The sequence below is a fragment of the Cololabis saira genome, chromosome 12 (genome assembly GCF_033807715.1).
Source record: "Cololabis saira isolate AMF1-May2022 chromosome 12, fColSai1.1, whole genome shotgun sequence".
Taxonomy (NCBI): Eukaryota; Metazoa; Chordata; class Actinopteri; order Beloniformes; family Belonidae; genus Cololabis; species Cololabis saira.
In genome coordinates, this window is record NC_084598.1 from 44824979 (window position 1) to 44844997 (window position 20019).

Genomic DNA, 20019 nt, shown 5'->3' on the forward strand with positions numbered 1-20019 from the left:
AGTAGTAGCTGAAGTATCTGGCAGGACGGAGTAGAGTAGTAGCTGAAGTATCTGCAGGACGGAGTAGAGTAGAGTAGTAGCTGAAGTATCTGCAGGACGGAGTAGAGTAGAGTAGTAGCTGATGTATCTGCAGGACGGGAGTAGAGTAGAGTAGTAGCTGAAGTATTGCAGGACGGAGTAGAGTAGAGTAGTAACTGAAGTATCTGCAGGACGGAGTAGAGTAGAGTAGTAGCTGAAGTATCTGCAGGACGGAGTAGAGTAGAAGTATCTGGGCGACGGAGTAGAGTAGAAGTATCTGCAGGACGGAGTAGAGTAGAAGTATCTGCAGGACGGAGTAGAGTAGAAGTATCTGCAGGACGGAGTAGAGTAGTAGTTGGAGTGTTTTTAACCCTGTAAACTCGTTGTGTTTGAGAAGCCGGTCCCTGATTGGACGGCAGGATAAACCCAGAACCTGCTGGTGTTATTAGGTTATTAGGTGTTATTAGTATTATTATTACTAGGAATGGGTGATATTTTACCGTTCACGATTTACCGTCAAAAAAATTCCCCACGGTAAGAATTTATCATGTCGCGGTAAAAAACGATAAATTCCCCTTGATGACGTTTTTGTGTGAAGCTGATTTATGATTTTGTGTTAAATCGACGTACAACGTACGTGAAGGAAGGAAGGAAGGAAGGAAGGAAGGAAGGAAGGAAGGAAGGAAGGAGGAAGGAAGGAAGGAAGGAAGGAAGGAAGGAAGGAAGGAAGGAAGGAAGGAAGGAAGGAAGGAAGGAAGGAAGGAAGGAAGGAAGGAAGGAAGAAAGAAAGAAAGAAATGAGCCTGAAAGAAAGAAGAAAGAAAGAAAGAAAGAAAGAAAGAAAGAAAGAAAGAAAGAGAGAAGAAAGAAAGAAAGAAAAGAAAGAAAGAAGAAAGAAAAGAAAGAAAAGAAAGAAAGAAAGAAAGAAAAGAAAGAAAGATAAATTCCCGTTGATACGTGTTTGTGTAACAAACATGGAGGATCTGAGTCATTTCAGTTTTGCAGTACAGGTGTAACTCATTTAATTAGTTTTTATTAATTCAATGTAATTGGTGTAGTTTAGTATTTAGTATCTTTTAGAGCAGTATTTTGGCTCCAAAGACTGAATGTGGTGATAGATTTATAGTTACAAAGGTGGAGTTGAATTGGTATTTTTTTTATCGTTATCGGGACATCCCTGTTTACTACCTGCTACTTCCTGCCTGTAGTTACATCAGCTGACTCACTTCCTGATCTCAGCTGCTGGGACTTCCCAGGGGGCGGAGCTTCAGCTGCTTCCTGGTTCACAGGATCACATGACCCGTCACATGACCAATCACACGCCTGGTTCACGTGTCCGTCCCTCCGTCCTGCTGAGAACCAGATCAGCTGCCTGTTCCGTTTCGGTTTGTGTTATCTGCATAAAGAGAGCTTTTCTTTCCCAAAATGATCTGATTATTTTGCTTGTCACTTTTCAAGATGTAAATTACTATAATTCTTTTAAGTCAACAGCCTCTTAATCTCGACAACTCAGTACAGTTAGTACAGTACACACTACAGGATTGTCTCAGAAAATTAGAATATTGTGATAAAGTTCTTTATTTTTCTGTAATGCAATTAAAAAAACTAAAATGTCATCCATTCTGGATTCATTACAAATCAACTGAAATATTGCAAGACTTTTATTATTTTAATATTGCTGATTATGGCTTACAGTTTAAGATTAAGATTCCCAGAATATTCTAATTTTTTGAGATAGGATATTTGAGTTTTCCTAAACTATAAACCATGATCAGCAATATTAAAATAATAAAAGGATTGCAATATTTCAGTTGATTTGTAATGAATCCAGAATGTATGACATTTTAGTTTTTGTAATTGCATTACAGAAAATTACAATATTCTAATTTCTGAGACAGTCCTGTATACTAAATACAATAGTATAACATATCAAGAAACTCTTTCAAATGTAAAACAGTTACTGAACACAACACTTTTAAATGGTAAACTGCCTTTTATTCCTTGACTACCTGTATACACTATACAGTAATATAAAAATATGTATAAATATGATAACGCTGTTGAAATGTGTGCGGGAGGCTCAACGTAACGTGGGTGGAGTGTTTTCATTAGGAGACGAAAGTCACATCTCTGACCACCGAAAAGGGCTGCAAATCTTTAGCAATGAACGCTCGACTGCACGGGTTATTTTCTAGTGTTTATCTGAAGTGGAACTATCAGTCTGGTGGAAAGCATCTCCATAGAACAGGGGTCATCAACCCGCGGCTCTAGAGCTGCATGTGGCTCTTTAGCGCCGCCCTGGTGAGTCCTGGAGCTTTTAAAAATGTTTGACCGTTTTTTTCCTTTTTTTTCTTCTTTTTTTTTATCTTTTTTTTTTCCTTTTTTCTTTTTTTTCTTCTTTTTTTCTCTTTTTTTTTTTTTCCTTTTTTCTTTTTTTTTCTTCTTTTTTTCTCCTTTCCTTTTTAATCTCGACATTTCGACTTCTCGAAATTTTGACTTTTTTTCTCAACATTTCAACTTTTTTTCTCGAAGTGCATAATGAAAAATAAATCTCCCCCCCAGTTCTAACTAATATAGAAACATGCAGCATGTGTTGTCTTGCTTTCTAATTCTGATACAAGACTTTCCATTATCTGCGGCTCCAGACATATTAGTTTTTTGTGTTTTTGGTCCAATATGGATCTAAAACATTATGGGTTGCCGACCCCTGGTTTAGACAGTTGTTGTTTTTGGCTGGTGTTTCCTTATCGAGTTACTCGACTGTCGTGTGTGCAGACAGCGTTACATTCAGGGTGTTGGCGCTGGAGATGACGCTCATATTGCTCGTGTTTCCTTTTCCGTATGTTTCAAGCGACGTTAACAGACAGAACAAGTTCCGTTAACTGTTTTCACTCCATCGTCGTTGTATTCAACAGCTAAACCGAAACGCTGCCACACCGGAGATTTGAATGAAGTCGGGTGCTTCTATCAAACTTTTGGGGCATTAAGCATTAATGCTTTACACTCAGTGGATTGTAAAGCATTAATGCAAAATTTAACGGCAAAACCGAAAATCCGCGGCACACAAAGGCGTATTGAACTGTGGAGGGAGAACCGAACGGTTGGGTTTTATACCGAGAACCGGTGCATCCCTGATGTAAACTCTCCCGTCTCCATGACAACGGGCAGGGACGTAAACTCTCCCCGTCTCCATGACAACGGGCAGGGGATGTAAACTCTCCCCGTCTCCGTGACAACGGGCAGGGATGTAAACGCCCCCGTCTCCGTGACAACGGGCAGGGATGTAAACGCCCCCGTCTCCGTGACAACGGGCAGGGATGTAAACGCCCCCGTCTCCGTGACAACGGGCAGGGATGTAAACTCTCCCGTCTCCGTGACAACGGGCAGGGATGTAAACACTAGGGGTGTAACGATACACTAATCTCCCGATACGGTACGATACACGATACTGAGGTCACGATAACGATACAATATTATAGCAGTATTTTTTTAACAACCTTGAATGAGGAACATATGACTGGAAAAAAATGTCTTTTATAATGCAAAACAAAACTGTACGTTTGCCCTATTGTTACAGTTTGTAATGCTTTATAAGTGTTTAAGTTTTAAAGAGAAGCCAGGCCAAACCATTTTCCACAAACTGAAACTAAAAGTAAATGTCAGGTTTGCATTATGATCTTCAGTTTCATACAAATAAAAAATATTTAGACACAAACTGAATAGTTTCTCTCATGTATGATTTGACTTTTTTCTTTTCCAGAAATTTAACAACTAAAATTAAATAAATAAATAAAAGTAAATAAATACATACAATTTGACATCATAAAAGATTGATTCATGCTCACCTTATAAGTCTAAGAGGAGATTTATTTTTGTTAAGCAGATAATATTTGGTAATTACTAGTCAACACAATATAGGCCATTAATATTAATAGTTCAATATCGCGATACAGTTTGTCACCTCCACGACACGTATCGTGACGTTTTTGTATCGCGAAATTTCATGGCATGATATATTGTTACACCTCTAGTAAACGCTCCCGTCTCCATGCCAACGGGCAGGGATGTAAACTCCCCCGTCTCCATGACAACGGGCCGGGATGTAAACGCCCCCGTCTCCATGACAACGGGCCGGGATGTAAACGCCCCCGTCTCCATGACAACGGGCAGGGATGTAAACACTCCCGTCTCCGTGACAACGGGCAGGGATGTAAACACTCCCGTCTCCGTGACAACGGGCAGGGATGTAAACTCTCCCGTCTCCGTAACAACGGGCAGGGATGTAAACTCTCCCGTCTCCATGACAAACGGGCAGGGATGTAAACGCTCCCGTCTCCATGGCAACGGGCAGGGATGTAAACACTCCCGTCTCCATGACAACGGGCAGGGACGTAAATACTCACCGTCCCGTCTCCATGACAACGGGCAGGGATGTAAACTCTCCCGTCTCCATGACAACGGGCAGGGATGTAAACTCTCCTGTCTCCATGACAACGGGCAGGGATGTAAACTCTCCGTCTCCATGACAACGGGCAGGGATGTAAACGCTCCCGTCTCCGTGGCAACGGGCAGGGATGTAAACGCTCCCGTCTCCGTGACAACCCAATTATAAATATACAATAAAAAACAGACAGATTACTTGATTAAAAACAACCAATTTGTTTCTTTTATGAGAATAATTGACATTTATTTACATATTATGCAAACTAGTAAACTGTTACATTTTCCAATCGAAAAATAAATACAATTATTTTAAACTTAACATTTCCTGAAACATTAAAAAAAAAAAAATAAAATTAAGTAAAAACTATTAAACACTGCTTTTAAATGGTGCAACTTCGACATTCAGAACCAACACGTTTCAACAGAGATGCTTGGCTGTGGACCGGGGCCTTTTTTATTATTTTTATATATTTTTTATTCATTTTTAATTAGAAATAATCCCACAGCTTCGACATCTTCTGTCTCTTCCTCTCATTACTTTGGCTTTGCTTGTGTTTTCTCATTGTTGCTGTCACTGTTGTCGGTTAAACTGTTCACACGTTAGGAAAAGGGACATGTGTGTAGCACGTTGTGTCACGTTAAAAAGAACCCGTGTGAAACGTGAAGTTTAAATGTATTTTTTATCTAAACGAGTCTTCGAGGCCGAGGAAACTCCTCCTCCATTTTTTGTAATGAAGGTACTCGAGGAATCGTTGCAGCCCCAGTGAAATGTGAGTGGATTTGATGAATGTTGTTCAACGCTAAGCATGATGTTCTTATTATATATCCCACCCGGAGGCTGCGAGAGCTGTGATTGGCTGCTGGGCTGCATCATTTCCAGCACTCGGCTCCTTGTTTATGATGCAACATTTGCAGTAAAAGCATTTGCTGTTGCAGACGGTCACTTTAGCTTTCAAGGGAAGATTCCCTCCATCAGCGTAAACGAGTGCAGCGTCTCCTCCTCCCATCATCAAGTACAATGAGAGGATGTACGGAGAAGTTTATTCACAAAGGGCAACCCTTTATTTCTTACTTTGCAAATGTAGAGGTACTGCCCAGCTGAGTGTGTCTGTTGTAGGGATGGGCGGTATGGACTAAAAAATGTATCACCATAATTTCTGGCATTTATCCCGATAACGATAAAAATGATGATAAAAAAAATACCAATTCAACTCCACCTTAAAAGATACTAAATACTCTAAACTACACCAATTAAATTGAATTAATAAAAACCAATTAAAAATTAAAACCAGTTCTTTCTTTCTTTCTTTCTTTCTTTCTTTCTTTCTTTCTTTCTTTCTTTCTTTCTTTCTTTCTCTCTTTCTTTCTTTCTTTCTTTCTTTCTTTTCTTCTTCTTCTTCTTTCTTTTCTTTCTTTCTTTCTTTCTTTCTTTCTTTCTTTCTTTCTTTCTTTCTCTCTTTCTTTCTTTCTTTCTTTCTCTCTCTTTCTTTCTTTCTTTCTTTCTTTCTTTCTTTCTTTCTTTCTTTCTTTCTTTCTTTCTTTCTTTCTTTCTTTCTTTCTTTCTTTCTTTCTTTCCTTTCTTTCTTTCTTTCTTTCTTTCTTTCTTCCTCGTACGTTGTTCGTGGATTTAACGCAGAACCATAAATCAGCTTTAACCGTGGGGAATGTTTTGGACGGTAAATCGTGAACAGTAAAATATCACCCATTGTTGTTGTTGTACTTTGGAACGCAGGAGTAACCAGTATTCCAATAAGGAAATAATATTTTAGAAGAGGAAGATTTTTTTTCTTTGTGCACTTCCGAGAAAAAAGTCAAATGTTGAGAAAAAAAATCGAAATGTCGAGAAAAAAGTCTAAATGTATTTCAACTTTATTCACGAAATTTCAACTTTATTCTTGAAATTGTATTTCAACATTAATCTCATCTCGACTTTTTTCTCGAAGTGCACAATAAAATAAAAATCTTCCCTCTCAAATATTTGTTCTCCTGCCCGGCCCTGATTCTCTTCCATAATTATTTCTATTTGCTTTTTATTAGACGTTTTCATGTATGTATATACTATGTATATCTTTAGTATATATGCATATACCGGTATGTATATGTTGCGGGTCGCGGGTCACGGTGGGCGGTTCTGATGCTGGTTCTGGTTCTGGTTCTGGTTCTGATGCTGGTGCATATATATATATATATATATATATATATATGTCAATGTATAATAATAGTAAAATAAACTAACCCTAGTCCGTCTGCTTCTCCGCAGCAGCATGTCCCTGTATCCATCCCTGGAGGACCTGAAGGTCGACAAGGTCATCAAGGTGAGGAGCCGATCCACCGGGTCTGGAACCAGAACCTCTGGTTCTGACCAGGTTTCTGATCCACCGGGTCTGGAACCAGAACCTCTGGTTCTGACCAGGTTTCTGATCCACCGGACTACATTCAGGATTAGTTCCAGATAAAAGAAACCCCCTATGGTTTCTTTTATCTGGAACAAATCCTGAATGTAGTTTGGTAGCAGTTTCTGCTGCTTTAAAGGCAAATAGAACAGTTTTCTGCTCTACTATATCATGGAATTTTAGAGTATTATATTTAGTGATGCACCGATTGTTCGGTAACCGAAATTGTTCGGCCGAAAATGGCAAAAAAACACTTTCGGTGGGAAAAAAACCGAACAATTAATAACGTTGTAAAATAAGGAAATAGACTGGCCGCTCCATCCCGTAACGTTGCGCACTACATAAATCGTTGGCCAACCAAAAAGTAACCACATAAGAATTTTACCAACATTCACCAGGAGGTGGAACTAAAACAACATAATGCTGGAAATTAAATTTTTTAAATTTTTTTATGTTCAATAAATATTTTCTACCTTGTAATTTTGTAAAAGATTTTTTTCTTTGAAAAGCCTACCGGTAAATCAAATGTATTTGATTTATGCAATGGTGAAAAAATTGCCAAAATAAATGAAAAACTGCTCAAGAACCATGTTCGGTATTCGGCGAAGTGTTTATTATTATTTTCGGTTTCGGTTTCGGCCACAAATTTTCATTTCGGTGCATCACTAATTATATTTAATAAAGAGATTATTTGTTGGTTCGTAATAGTCAGATCTATTAATTATCCTTAACGCTCTTTTCTGTAATAAGAAAATAGGGTTTGTATTTGTTTTATAGGTGTTACCCCAAACCTCCACCCAATAGGTCATGTATGGAACTATGAGTGAGTTAAACATCAGAAACTGTGCTCTTTGACAGAAAAAATGATTTGTTTTACTTAATATTGCTAGAGTTTTAGACATTTTGGATTTTAGTTTAGTTTAGTTCTGTGTGTACTTAAGAGGTTTGGTCACCTTGAGTTTATTTGTTTATTTATTTAGATCCCCATTAGCTGCAGCAGAAACTGCAGCTATTCTTCCTGGGGTCTTAACAAGAAAATGCAATACAAAAGAAAACAACATAGAAAAAAACTTAAAACAATAAAAACACAGAAAGAGCAAGAAGAAAAAAAAAAATATGTATATACAAAATCAAGATATCTTAAGAATCATCAAGATATCTTAAGAATCTTAAGAAACTGAGTGGAACTGACAAGTGAAATTTAGGGTTCTGGCCCCTGGACTATCAGAGCTGGAACCCTGGACTCGTGATGCACAAATATAAACCAGGTCGGCCCTCAGACCCGGGTGGGTCCTCAGAGAGAATAATTACTGTGTGGTTCTTTCAGGCCCAGGCCCAGTTCGCCCAGACCGCCACCTCCATGCCGGCCATCGCCGAGGGAACATTCCAGCCGCCGCCGGCCGCCGTCGCTGGGATGATGGCGGGATCCGGTGAGTGTTGGATCCCTGACCTCTGGACCGGGGGTCCTGGTTCTGGTCCTGGTCCTGGTTCTGGTTCTGGTCCTGGTTCTGGTCCTGGTTCTGGTTCTGGTTCTTGTTAAGAAAACTCAAATAAAAAAAAATTAGAATATTCTGTGAATCTTAATCTTAAACTGTAAACCATAATCAGCAATATTAAGATAATAAAAAGCTTGCAATATTTCAGTTGATTTGTAATGAATCCAGAATATATGACATTTTTTTTTTTTTAATTGCATTATAGAAAATAAAGAACTTTATCACAATATTCTAATTTTCTGAGACAGTCCTGTATATGAAATTTCACAATTCAAACATGGAAACCATGTTAGTTTCGCTGGCCGGAAGTGACGTTAAATGCAACGATATATAAAACGATTTAATATATTCAAAAACATCATTACTAACTAGGTTTGTCCCGATACCTCTTTGGGCGATACCGATGTTTTGAAAATGCCGTGATCGGACCCGATCGATCAGACTATACTAGTTCTCCTCTCACCCTCCTCTTCATCACCATCACCCTCCTCTTCATCACCATCACCCTCCTCTTCATCACCATCACCCTCCTCTTCATCACCATCACCCTCCTCTTCATCACCATCATCTCCTCTTCATCACCATCATCTCCCCTTCATCACCATCACCCTCCTCTTCATCACCATCACCCTCCTCTTCATCACCATCATCTCCTCTTCATCACCATCATCTCCTCTTCATCACCATCACCCTCCTCTTCATCACCATCACCCTCCTCTTCATCACCATCATCTCCTCTTCATCACCATCACCCTCCTCTTCATCACCATCACCCTCCTCTTCATCACCATCACCCTCCTCTTCATCACCATCATCTCCTCTTCATCACCATCATCTCCCCTTCATCACCATCATCTCCTCTTCATCACCATCATCTCCTCTCCCCCCCAGGTCTGTACCCGAACCTGGAGGACCTGGGCGACTACATGGGTCTGGCTCTCAACAGTGACGAGGTCCAGAAGAACCTGGCGCTGGTTCCGCTGGCCGACAACGTAAGACACGCTGACTCAGGTTTCTGTTCTAGTCTCTGGGTCAACTATCATTTTAGATTCTCCTTTCAGTCGTGTCAAGTTTCAGTCGACTAAAAGTCTGAGCATTTTAGTCTTATTTTAGTCACAATTGTCCATTTTAGTCTAGTTTTAGTCAAAGATTGTATTTATCCAAACCCATTTTACAATTCATACAAGGTTATCTTATTATTATATTATTGTTTCCTTATAGACTCAAGAATACATTCATTCCAGATACAGAAGACTTTCATTTGAGTTTACAATGTATTTATTTTTCCACATTTCTCCCCATCTTTTTCTTTTTCCACAACACATTTGGTTTTCTTATCCATTTTTTCTTTTCCATTCATGTAATTATACAACAGCTGAAAAAAACAGTTTTAATAACAATAACCCAAATAGATATCAGAATCAGATCAAATCAAATCGTGACAATGGATTCTGAGTCCTCATGCTGGATTCACACTGAAATCTGCTCTGGTCCTGTCTAAAGCTTGAGTTATGGTTCTGGGTCAAACCGACGCCGTGCCGTCGCCATGACGCCGTCGCCGTGACGCCGTCGCCGTGACGCCGTCGCCGTGACGCCGTCACCGTGACGCTGTGACGCCGTCGCCGTGACGCCGACGCCGTGACGCCGTGACGCCGTGACGCCGTTGCCGTGACGCCGTCGCCGTGACGCCGTCGCCGTGACGCCGTCGCCGTGACGCCGTGACGCCGTCGCCGTGACGCCGTCGCCGTGACGCCGTGACGCCGTCGCCGTGACGCCGTCGTGAACCTTCGGACTTCTCCGTCACTCCATTTTATCCGCGGTGCAGTTCCCCCCGCGACCGCTAGTTAGCGATCTTTTCCTGAATGGTTTATCAGACTTTTTCCGGTCACAGTGAATCAAAGAGATAAGGACAACTATTGTGCAAAAAAACTAAAAAAAAAATAAATCTCACATACACGAAGAAAAGAGCGCTGAAAGTTCACGACTGCTTCAAACCGGAAATGCGTTGCTACCAAGCGAACCAATCACAGCCCTCTCCGTCTTAGTCGCCTCCACGCGTAGTTACAATTTTTGGGAGGTGGCGTCAGTGACGGCGTGTGGTCTGCGTTAGGGTTGGGCGTTATGGACCAAAAGTCATATCTGGATATTTTCTAGCTGAATGTTGATACTCGATATATATCTATATTTTTTCTGTGCCATAATTGGGGTTTCCCCCAAAGCATTATAGCATAGCATCTCTGTTAGCATCTCTGTTAGCATCTCTGTTAGCATCGCTGTTAGCATCTCTGTTAGCATCTCTGTTAGCTTCTCTGTTAGCATCTCTGTTAGCATCTCTGTTAGCTTCTCTGTTAGCATCTCTGTTAGCATCTCTGTTAGCATCGCTGTTAGCATCTCTGTTAGCATCTCTGTTAGCATCTCTGTTAGCATCTCTGTTAGCATCTCTGTTAGCATCGCTGTTAGCATCTCTGTTAGCATCTCTGTTAGCATCTCTGTTAGCTTCTCTGTTAGCATCTCTGTTAGCATCTCTGTTAGCATCTCTGTTAGCATCCCTATTAGCATCCCTGTTAGCTTCATTTTTTCTGAGGCAAACCCTTAAAAAAACAGTCAGTTTTAATACAAAGCCTCGTGCCAAATGTCACACAGGTTCCTTTATTAACAGAGGTCTGCACAATATCAACATGTATAAAACAAATGAAATAAAAATAAACTGCCTGCATATATAGAATAAAAATGCTTCTTGAATAAAATAAAACAAATATCCCTTTCCTGCATAACAATTAAATTAAAATACACTGTGCAATTAATACAATGTAGACAGTAACAGGCAGACTTTTCCACTGAGGTTGACAGTTGTGCAAATAACAAAACATTTGTGCAAATCTCAAATAAAACATTCAAGTCCATTTGTCACAAAATAAGCTATATCAAAATCATTAAAAAAAAAAATACATTTTAATAATTGATATAAACGATATTGTCTCGTACCATATCGCGTTTGAAAATATATCGATATATATCAAAATCTCGATATATCGCCCAGCCCTAGTCTGCGTCGCCGCAAACCACACGTCGTAGGCACGGCGTCGTTTTGACGCAGATCCATAACTCAAGCTTAACACCCCAGTCCCCCCCCCTCTGGTCCTGGTCCAGTCTAACCCTGTCCTGTCCTGTCCCCCCAGCAGGTGTCCCCGTCCCCCCCCTCCGGCCTCATGGTCCGGCCCGTGACCGGGGCCGACGTGGGAATCCGGAGGGCAGAGATCCGTCCCGGTCTCCGGGAGGTCGTCCTCTGCAAGGACCAGGACGGGAAGGTGGGGCTGCGTCTCCGGGCCATCGACAACGTGAGTGTCCCATGATGCACCGCTCCGGGTCCCCGCCTCGTCCTCCCCTCCCCCTGTCAGAGACGTCTGACAGAGTGTCTCTGTCCCCCGTCCAGGGCGTCTTTGTCCAGCTGGTCCAGTCCAACTCCCCGGCTGCTCTGGCCGGTCTCCGGTTCGGGGACCAGGTCCTGCAGATTAACGGACAGAACAGCGCCGGCTGGACGGTGGACAAGGCCCACAAGGTCCTGAAGACGGCGGCCGAGACTCGTATCGAGATGGTGGTCCGGGACAGGTAGGTGTCCCCAGAACCGGGTCTGAGAGACCTGGACCAGGTCTCCCAGACCTGGACCAGGTCTGGGAGACCTGGTCCAGGTCTCTCAGACCAGCCTCAGTGCCCGGTCTGACCCGGTCTGACCCGGTCTGACCCGGTCTGACCCGGTCTGACCCGGTCCAGTCTAGGCCTGTGTTGAAAAAAATGATTTTCCAATTCTAAATCGATTCTCATATTAATTCCTAAAAATCGATTCATATGTCTAAAGATCGATTCTTTTTATTTATTTATTTATTTATTTATTTATTTATTTATTTATTTATTTGTATTTTTTTTTCATCATTACAACTTTTGGTATTTTTTTGTTTATGCTCAAAAAAGGAATGTTTTTTTGGACACCAGAATAACTGGTGTCATGTTTTTGCCTTTAAATATGTTTAAAGGTATGAAAACATTCAAGTTTTCAGTTATAATTGCATAAATTGTCTATATTTCATTGTTTTATATACTGTCTTGGGGTTACATTTGCATAAAATGGTGAAAACCAAATGCTCAAAAATTAAAAGTCGAAATACCGAAAATAGTTACAAAACTTACAGCATCATTAGCTGCAATACTTGCTGTTTAATCTCAATATAATACTAGTATTAACATGTTGCAGAACTACAGTCATAGAATTCAGGCAACAGCTGAAAAAACTGTTTTAATAACACTAACCCCAATCAACGTCATTACGCAGGGATTAAAGTTCTCCGTACTGGGTACGGATTTCCGTCCTGGGGATTTTTTTGGGATATTTTTTTATGAGATCAGCGCAAATCCGACAAAAAATATGAACACCGGGGTGTCTGTAGCGCCGCGGTGACTTGTCGAACTGCGCCCACTGCAGTCAATCAGCTGTTGGCTGTGCACACACAGTAAAGTTCTCCTCTGGTTTTAGATGCACGTAACCTGACACCTAATAACTCAGCCTAGGCTGAGTTATGGTTCTGCGTCAAAACGACGCCGTGCCTATGCATGTGGTTTGCGTCAACGTGTTTTTGATTGTTATTTTATTCTGCATGTAAAGCACCATGTGTTGCAATTATACAGGCATCAGAATCTTCCGCGGATCCGCGGAATTCCGCGGATTTTGGTCTCAGCAAAAAATTTCCGCGGAACGGGGAAAAAAAATAAAAAATTCCCCAAACAACGGACCAGTCCAGAAAAGAAAAACATAATATGCAAAAAATAAGCGACGTATCTATCCATTCATTCAGAAATCAAAAATCTTTTCCATTTGGGAGCTTCTGTGCGGCGCTGAATATGCAATGCAGTTTTGCGGTGTGCTTCTCATTGAAATGACTGGAGGCAACACGTTGCGAATGAGCAGAGCCGGCAGGGAAAAAAAGTCAACAGTGCGGCGTGTCCGTGTGTAACCTAAATCTACCATGGCCTCAGTGTTAGAGCTCGGCCAGGTGGGGCTTTATAAATATATGGGCTTCATAAATGTATTAAATATATGAACGCGGAGTCGGCGTGACGAGGAGCTGCGCGTGGCGACGAGCCGGGCGCGCGCCGGCGGACAGTGGAGTCGCGCTGTGAAGCCTGAATTATGGTTCCGCGTTAAATCGACGCCGTTTCTGCTGGCTACTGAGAACTTTCCGTCCTGGGATTTTTTTTTTGCTTTAATCCCTGCATTACGACATAATATTGAATTGAATCAGATCCTGATAATCGATTCTGAATCTTAAGAATTGGAATTGAATCGATTCTTGATATTTGAATGGATCCCCAGCCCTAGTCCGGTCTGACCCGGTCCGGTCTGACCCGGTCTGACCCGGTTCTCCCCCCAGGCCGTTCCAGCGCACCGTCACCATGCACAAGGACAGTTCTGGACACGTGGGCTTCATCTACAAGTCCGGCAAGATCGTGTCCCTGGTGAAGGACGGGTCTGCCGCCCGGAACGGACTCCTGACCGACCACTACATCTGTGAGATCAACGGACAGAACATCATCGGACTGAAGGTCAGTACCGGGACCAGGACCAGGACCTGGACCTGCAGGTCTGGATCTGGACCCTAGTGGTCTGTAGAGGACCTGCAGGTCTGGATCTGGACCCTAGTGGTCTGTAGAGGACCTGCAGGTCTGGATCTGGATCCTAGTGGTCTGTAGAGGACCTGCAGGTCTGGATCTGGACCCTAGTGGTCTGTAGAGGACCTGCAGGTCTGGATCTGGACCCTAGTGGTCTGTAGAGGACCTGCAGGTCTGGATCTGGACCCTAGTGGTCTGTAGAGGACCTGCAGGTCTGGATCTGGACCCTAGTGGTCTGTAGAGGACCTGCAGGTCTGGATCTGGACCCTAGTGGTCTGTAGAGGACCTGCAGGCCTGGATCTGGACCCTAGTGGTCCACTAGGGTCCAGATCCAGACCTGCAGGTCCAGAAACCGTGAGCTGAGTGTGTTTCCGAGTCTCTACATGTCCTCATGTGTCCCCCTGGTCTCTGGTCTCTGCAGGACTCCCAGATCAAGGACATCCTCAACACGTCCCCGACCACCATGACCATCACCATGATGCCCAAGTTCATCTACGAGCACATGATAAAGAGGTAGGACCTAGCGGGGTGTAATGTTATTACAGCGTTATTATGTCGTTACGGCGTTATTATGTTGTTACGGCGTTATTACAGGGTCGTTACAGCGTTATTACAGTGTTATTACGGCGTTATTACAGGGTCGTTACAGCGTTATTACAGGGTCGTTACGGCGTTATTACAGTGTTATTACGGCGTTATTACAGGGTCGTTACAGCGTTATTACAGGGTCGTTACAGCGTTATTACAGGGTCGTTACGGCGTTATTACAGGGTTGTTACGGCGTTATTACAGTGTTATTACAGTGTTATTAGTGTTACGGCGTTATTACAGTGTTATTACAGCGTCATTACAGTGTCATTACAGTGTCATTACAGTGTTATTACGGCGTTATTACAGTGTTATTACGGCGTTATTACAGTGTTATTACAACGTCATTACAGCGTTATTACAGCGTTATTACAGTGTTATTACAGTGTTATTACGTCATTATTACGTCATTACAGCGTCATTACAGCGTTATTACAGTGTTATTACAACATTATTACTGTGTTATTACAACGTCATTACAGCGTTATTACGTCATTACAGTGTTATTACAACATTATTACTGTGTTATTACAACGTTATTACAGTGTTATTACGTCATTACAGCGTTATTACAGTGTTATTACAACATTATTACTGTGTTATTACAACGTTATTACAGTGTTATTACAACGTCATTATAGCATTAGTGTTATTACAGCGTTATTAGTGTTATTACAGCGTTATTACAGTGTTATTACAGCGTTATTACAGTGTTATTACAGCATTATTACAACGTCATTACAGCGTTATTACAGTGTTATTACAACGTCATTACGGCGTTATTACAGTGTTATTACAACGTCATTACAGTGTTATTACAACGTCATTACAGTGTTATTACAACGTCATTACAGTGTTATTACAACGTCATTACAGTGTTATTACAACGTCATTACAGCGTTATTACAGTGTTATTACGTCATTAGTGTTATTACAGTGTTATTACAACATCATTATAGCGTTATTACAGTGTTATTACAACGTTATTACGGCGTTATTACAGTGTTATTACAACGTTATTACGGCATTATTAGTGTTATTACAGTGTTATTACAATGTCATTACAGCGTTATTACAGCGTTATTACAGTGTTATTACGGCGTTATTACAGCGTTATTACGGTGTTATTACGGCGTTATTACGGCGTTATTACAGCGTTATTACAGCATTATTACAGCATTATTACAACGTCATTACGGCGTTATTAGTGTTATTACAACGTCATTACAGTGTTATTACAATGTTATTACAACATTATTACGGCGTTATTACAGTGTTATTACAACGCTATTACGGCGTTATTACAGTGTTATTACGGCGTTATTACAGTGTTATTACAACGTCATTACGGCGTTATTACAGTGTTATTACAACGTCATTACAGCGTTATTACGTTATTACAGCATTATTACAACGTCATTACAGTGTTATTACAGTGTTATTACGGCGTTATTAGTGTTATTACAACGTCATTACAGCGTTATTACAACGTTATTACAGCGTTATTACAGTGTTATTACGTTATTACGGCGTTATTACAGTGTTATTACAACGTCATTACAGCGTTATTACAACGTTATTACAGCGTTATTACAGTGTTATTACGTTATTACGGCGTTATTACAGTGTTATTACAACGTTATTACGGCGTTATTACAGTGTTATTACGTCATTACGGCGTTATTACGTCATTACAGCGTTATTACAGTGTTATTACGTCATTACAGTGTTATTACGGCGTTATTACAGTGTTATTACAACGTTATTACAGCGTTATTACAGTGTTATTACGACGTTATTAGTGTTATTACAGTGTTATTACGACGTCATTACAGTGTTATTACAACGTTATTACAGCGTTATTACAGTGTTATTACAACGTCATTACAGTGTTATTACGTCATTACGGTGTTATTACAGTGTTATTACAACGTCATTACGGCGTTATTACAACGTCATTACGGCGTTATTACGTCATTACAGCGTTATTACAGCGTTATTACAACGTCATTACAGTGTTATTACAGCATTATTACAACGTCATTACAGCATTATTACAACGTCATTAGTTTTATTACGTCATTACATCGTTATTACGTTATTACAACGTCATTATGGCGTTATTTCGTCGCTACGGCGTTATCACAACGTCATTACAGTGTTATTACAACGTCATTATGGCGTTATTTCGTCGCTACGGCGTTATCACAATGTCATTATAGTGTTATTACAACGTCATTAAAGCGTTATTACAGCGTTATTACAGTGTTATTAGAGCATTATTACGACGTCATTACGTCGTTACAGCGTTATTACGTCATTACGGCGTTATTACCAGTGGTGTAAAGTAACGAAGTACAAGTACTTCGTTATTGTACTTAAGATTTTTGAGAATTTGTACTTTTATTGATACTTTAATTTTTCTGTACTTTTACTTTTACTTAAGTAATGTTCTTAATGGGTACTTTTTACTTTTACTTAAGTAATTTTCAAGCAGAAAATTTGTACTTTTACTTAAGTAGAATATTTTTGTACTTTTTCCACCTCTGGTTATTACAGTTGCGTTGCGGCGTTATTACGACGTTATGGCGTCATTACAGCGTTATTATGACGTTATTATTACGTCATTACGATGTCATTACGTTATTACGACATTATTATGACGTTATCTAGATGTTATTATGAGGTAATAATGACGTTATTACGACATTCTTATGATGTTATCGCAACATTATTACAACATTCTTATGATACTACGATGTCATTATGACGTTATTACGATATCATTATGACGTTATCAAAACGTTATTATGAGTTAATAATGATGTTATTACGACGTTCTTACGTCGTCATTACGACATCATTACAATGTCATCACGGCGTTATTATGACATAATAATGACATTATTACAACGTTCTTATGACATCATTACGACGTTATCGTGACATTATTACAACGTTCTTATGACGTTATTACCATGTCATTATGCCGTTATCATGACGTAATAATGACGTCATTACGACATCATTACAATGTCCTTACGGCGTTATTACGACGTCTCTAATTTGTCATTACAACGTTATGACATTATGTTCTTATGACGTGATTACGATGTCATTATGACGTTATCACGACATTATTACAACATCTTATGACGTTATAACGATGTCATTATGACGTTATTACGATGTCATTATGACGTTATTACAATGTCATTATGACGTTATTACGATGTCATTATGAGGTTATTACAATGTCATTATGACGTTATTACGATGTCATTATGACGTTATTACGATGTCATTATGACGTTATTACGATGTTATTATGACGTATTACGATGTCATTATGACGTTATTACGATGTCATTATGACGTTATTACGATGTTATTATGACGTATTACGATGTCATTATGACGTTATTACAATGTCATTATGACGTTATTACGATGTCATTATGATGTTATTACGATGTCATTATGACGTTATTACGATGTCATTTTGATGTTATTACGATGTTATTATGACGTTATTACGATGTCATTATGACGTTATTACGATGTCATTATGACGTTATTACGATGTCATTATGACGTTATTACGATGTCATTATGACGTTATTACGATGTCATTATGACGTTATTACGATGTCATTATGACGTTATTACGATGTCATTATGACGTTATTACGATGTCATTATGACGTTATTACAATGTCATTATGACGTTATTACGATGTCATTATGAGGTTATTACGATGTCATTACGACCTTCTCACGAGCTCAAGACTCTCCCTGTGTTTCCAGGATGTCCAGCGGTCTGCTGCGCTCCGCCATGGACCACTCCGTCCCCGAGGTGTGAGGACCGGGACTGGATCCAGGACCAGGTCCGGGACCAGGTCCAGGATCGGGTCCGGGTCCAGGTCCAGGTCCAGGTCCAGGACCGGGTCCACCAAGATGTCTGCAGAACTCTCTCTCTCCTTCTTCAAACCTTTTATCCGTCTTTTTGTCTTTTTAAACCAAATCACACACCACCTTTCTCCTGTAACACCTTTGATCTGCCCCGCCCCCTTCCTGACCCCGCCCCCTTGACCCTGACCCCGCCCCCAGGCATTAGCGAGTATGCTAACCTCGTAGTCGCATATTTAGCGTTATTTACTTTTTTATCGCCGATCCAGGACAGCGCTTGTTCTCTTCTTTTTCTTCTTCCTCTTCTCTTAACATGAACCACCAGAGCGACACGAGTCGGCTCCTCCTTCTCAGATGCTGTAGAGCTGTGATTGGCTGCCGTCAGAAGCTCCGCCCCCCTCCGGCAGATTGACAGCCGCTAGCTCACGAAAAAGTTTTTAGTTTTTATCAGATACGGTCCAAAACATTTGATCATGTTCCTCCCAAAAAGTCCCGCGAATGAAACGTTCAGGTCGCAGTTTCCAGCTCGTCCAGCAGGCGGAGCCACGCCCACTTTTGGGGGCGGGGCCTACGGACGGGCACAGGCGGCTAGTGGCCCGCAGGTGGAGTCGAAGCGTCGTAGGTCTCACGTTTCCACGTCACCACGCCAGAGGGCATTGTGGGGGATGGCGTGGGAGGGGCTACGCTAGGCTAACCACGCCCCAGGGCATTGTGGGGGATGGCGTGGGAGGGGCTACGCTAGGCTAACCACGCCCCAGGGCATTGTGGGGGATGGCGTGGGAGGGGCTGGACCCACTAAGTGCACTTTCCATTGCGAGACGTCGTCTTTCTCTGTTTTGATATTTGTCCGTGTGCCTCATGAAGCCCCGCCCCGGGGGAGGGGCCTCGCGGGGTGGGCGGGGCCTGCACGGCTAGCCCCGCCCCCTCCGATGAAGCCCCGCCCCCACGGCGACGCCCTCTTCCTCGTGATGCTGTTCATGTTTCAGGTGCATGTCTCCTCTAATCTCTGTATGCAATCGGATCAACGTTGCTGTCATCGTGTAAAAGAAATAAAGTTTATATACGAATGTAACCGGATAATATTGTAAACGAATAAAGTCTTTTCTGTTCTCAGACCTCGTGTTTTTGTTGGTTTGTTTGAAGCGGTAACGGAGCTAAAGAAGAGAAAAAAGTCGAAATGTCAAGATTAATGTTGAAGTACAATTTCAAGAAAAAAGTTCGAAATTTTGAGAAAAATGTCAAAATTTCGTGAATAAAGTTGAAATGTTGAGGAAAAAAGTCGAAATGTCGAGAAAAAAGTCGGAATGTTGAGAAAAAAGTCGAAATTTTGCGAATAAAGTTGAAATGTTGAGAAAAAAGTCGAAATGTCGAGAAAAAAGTCGGAATGTTGAGAAAAAAGTAAAAATTTCGCGAATAAAGTTGAAATGTTGAGAAAAAAGTCGAAATGTCAAGATTAATGTTGAAGTACAATTTCAAGAAAAAAGGTCAAAATTTTGAGAAAAATGTAAAAAT

General features: G+C 41.0%; 1 protein-coding gene across 3 annotated transcripts in view; it reads left to right on the forward strand.

The window, feature by feature from the left end:
• sdcbp2 (syndecan binding protein (syntenin) 2) overlaps positions 1-19620 on the forward strand; it is a 20684-nt gene extending 1064 nt beyond the window's left edge. The window contains exons 2-9 of one of the 3 annotated variants that reach the window (XM_061736870.1): positions 6721-6775; positions 8181-8283; positions 9241-9341; positions 11529-11687; positions 11783-11958; positions 13773-13944; positions 14432-14523; positions 18406-19620. In XM_061736870.1, coding sequence (XP_061592854.1) covers positions 6725-6775; positions 8181-8283; positions 9241-9341; positions 11529-11687; positions 11783-11958; positions 13773-13944; positions 14432-14523; positions 18406-18460 — 909 coding nt within the window. In that variant the 5' untranslated portion in view covers positions 6721-6724 and the 3' untranslated portion in view covers positions 18461-19620. The remainder of the gene's footprint in view (positions 1-6720; positions 6776-8180; positions 8284-9240; positions 9342-11528; positions 11688-11782; positions 11959-13772; positions 13945-14431; positions 14524-18405) is intronic. The other 2 variants (XM_061736872.1, XM_061736871.1) reach the window with 2 other exon arrangements.
• The last annotated feature ends 399 nt before the right edge of the window (positions 19621-20019 follow it).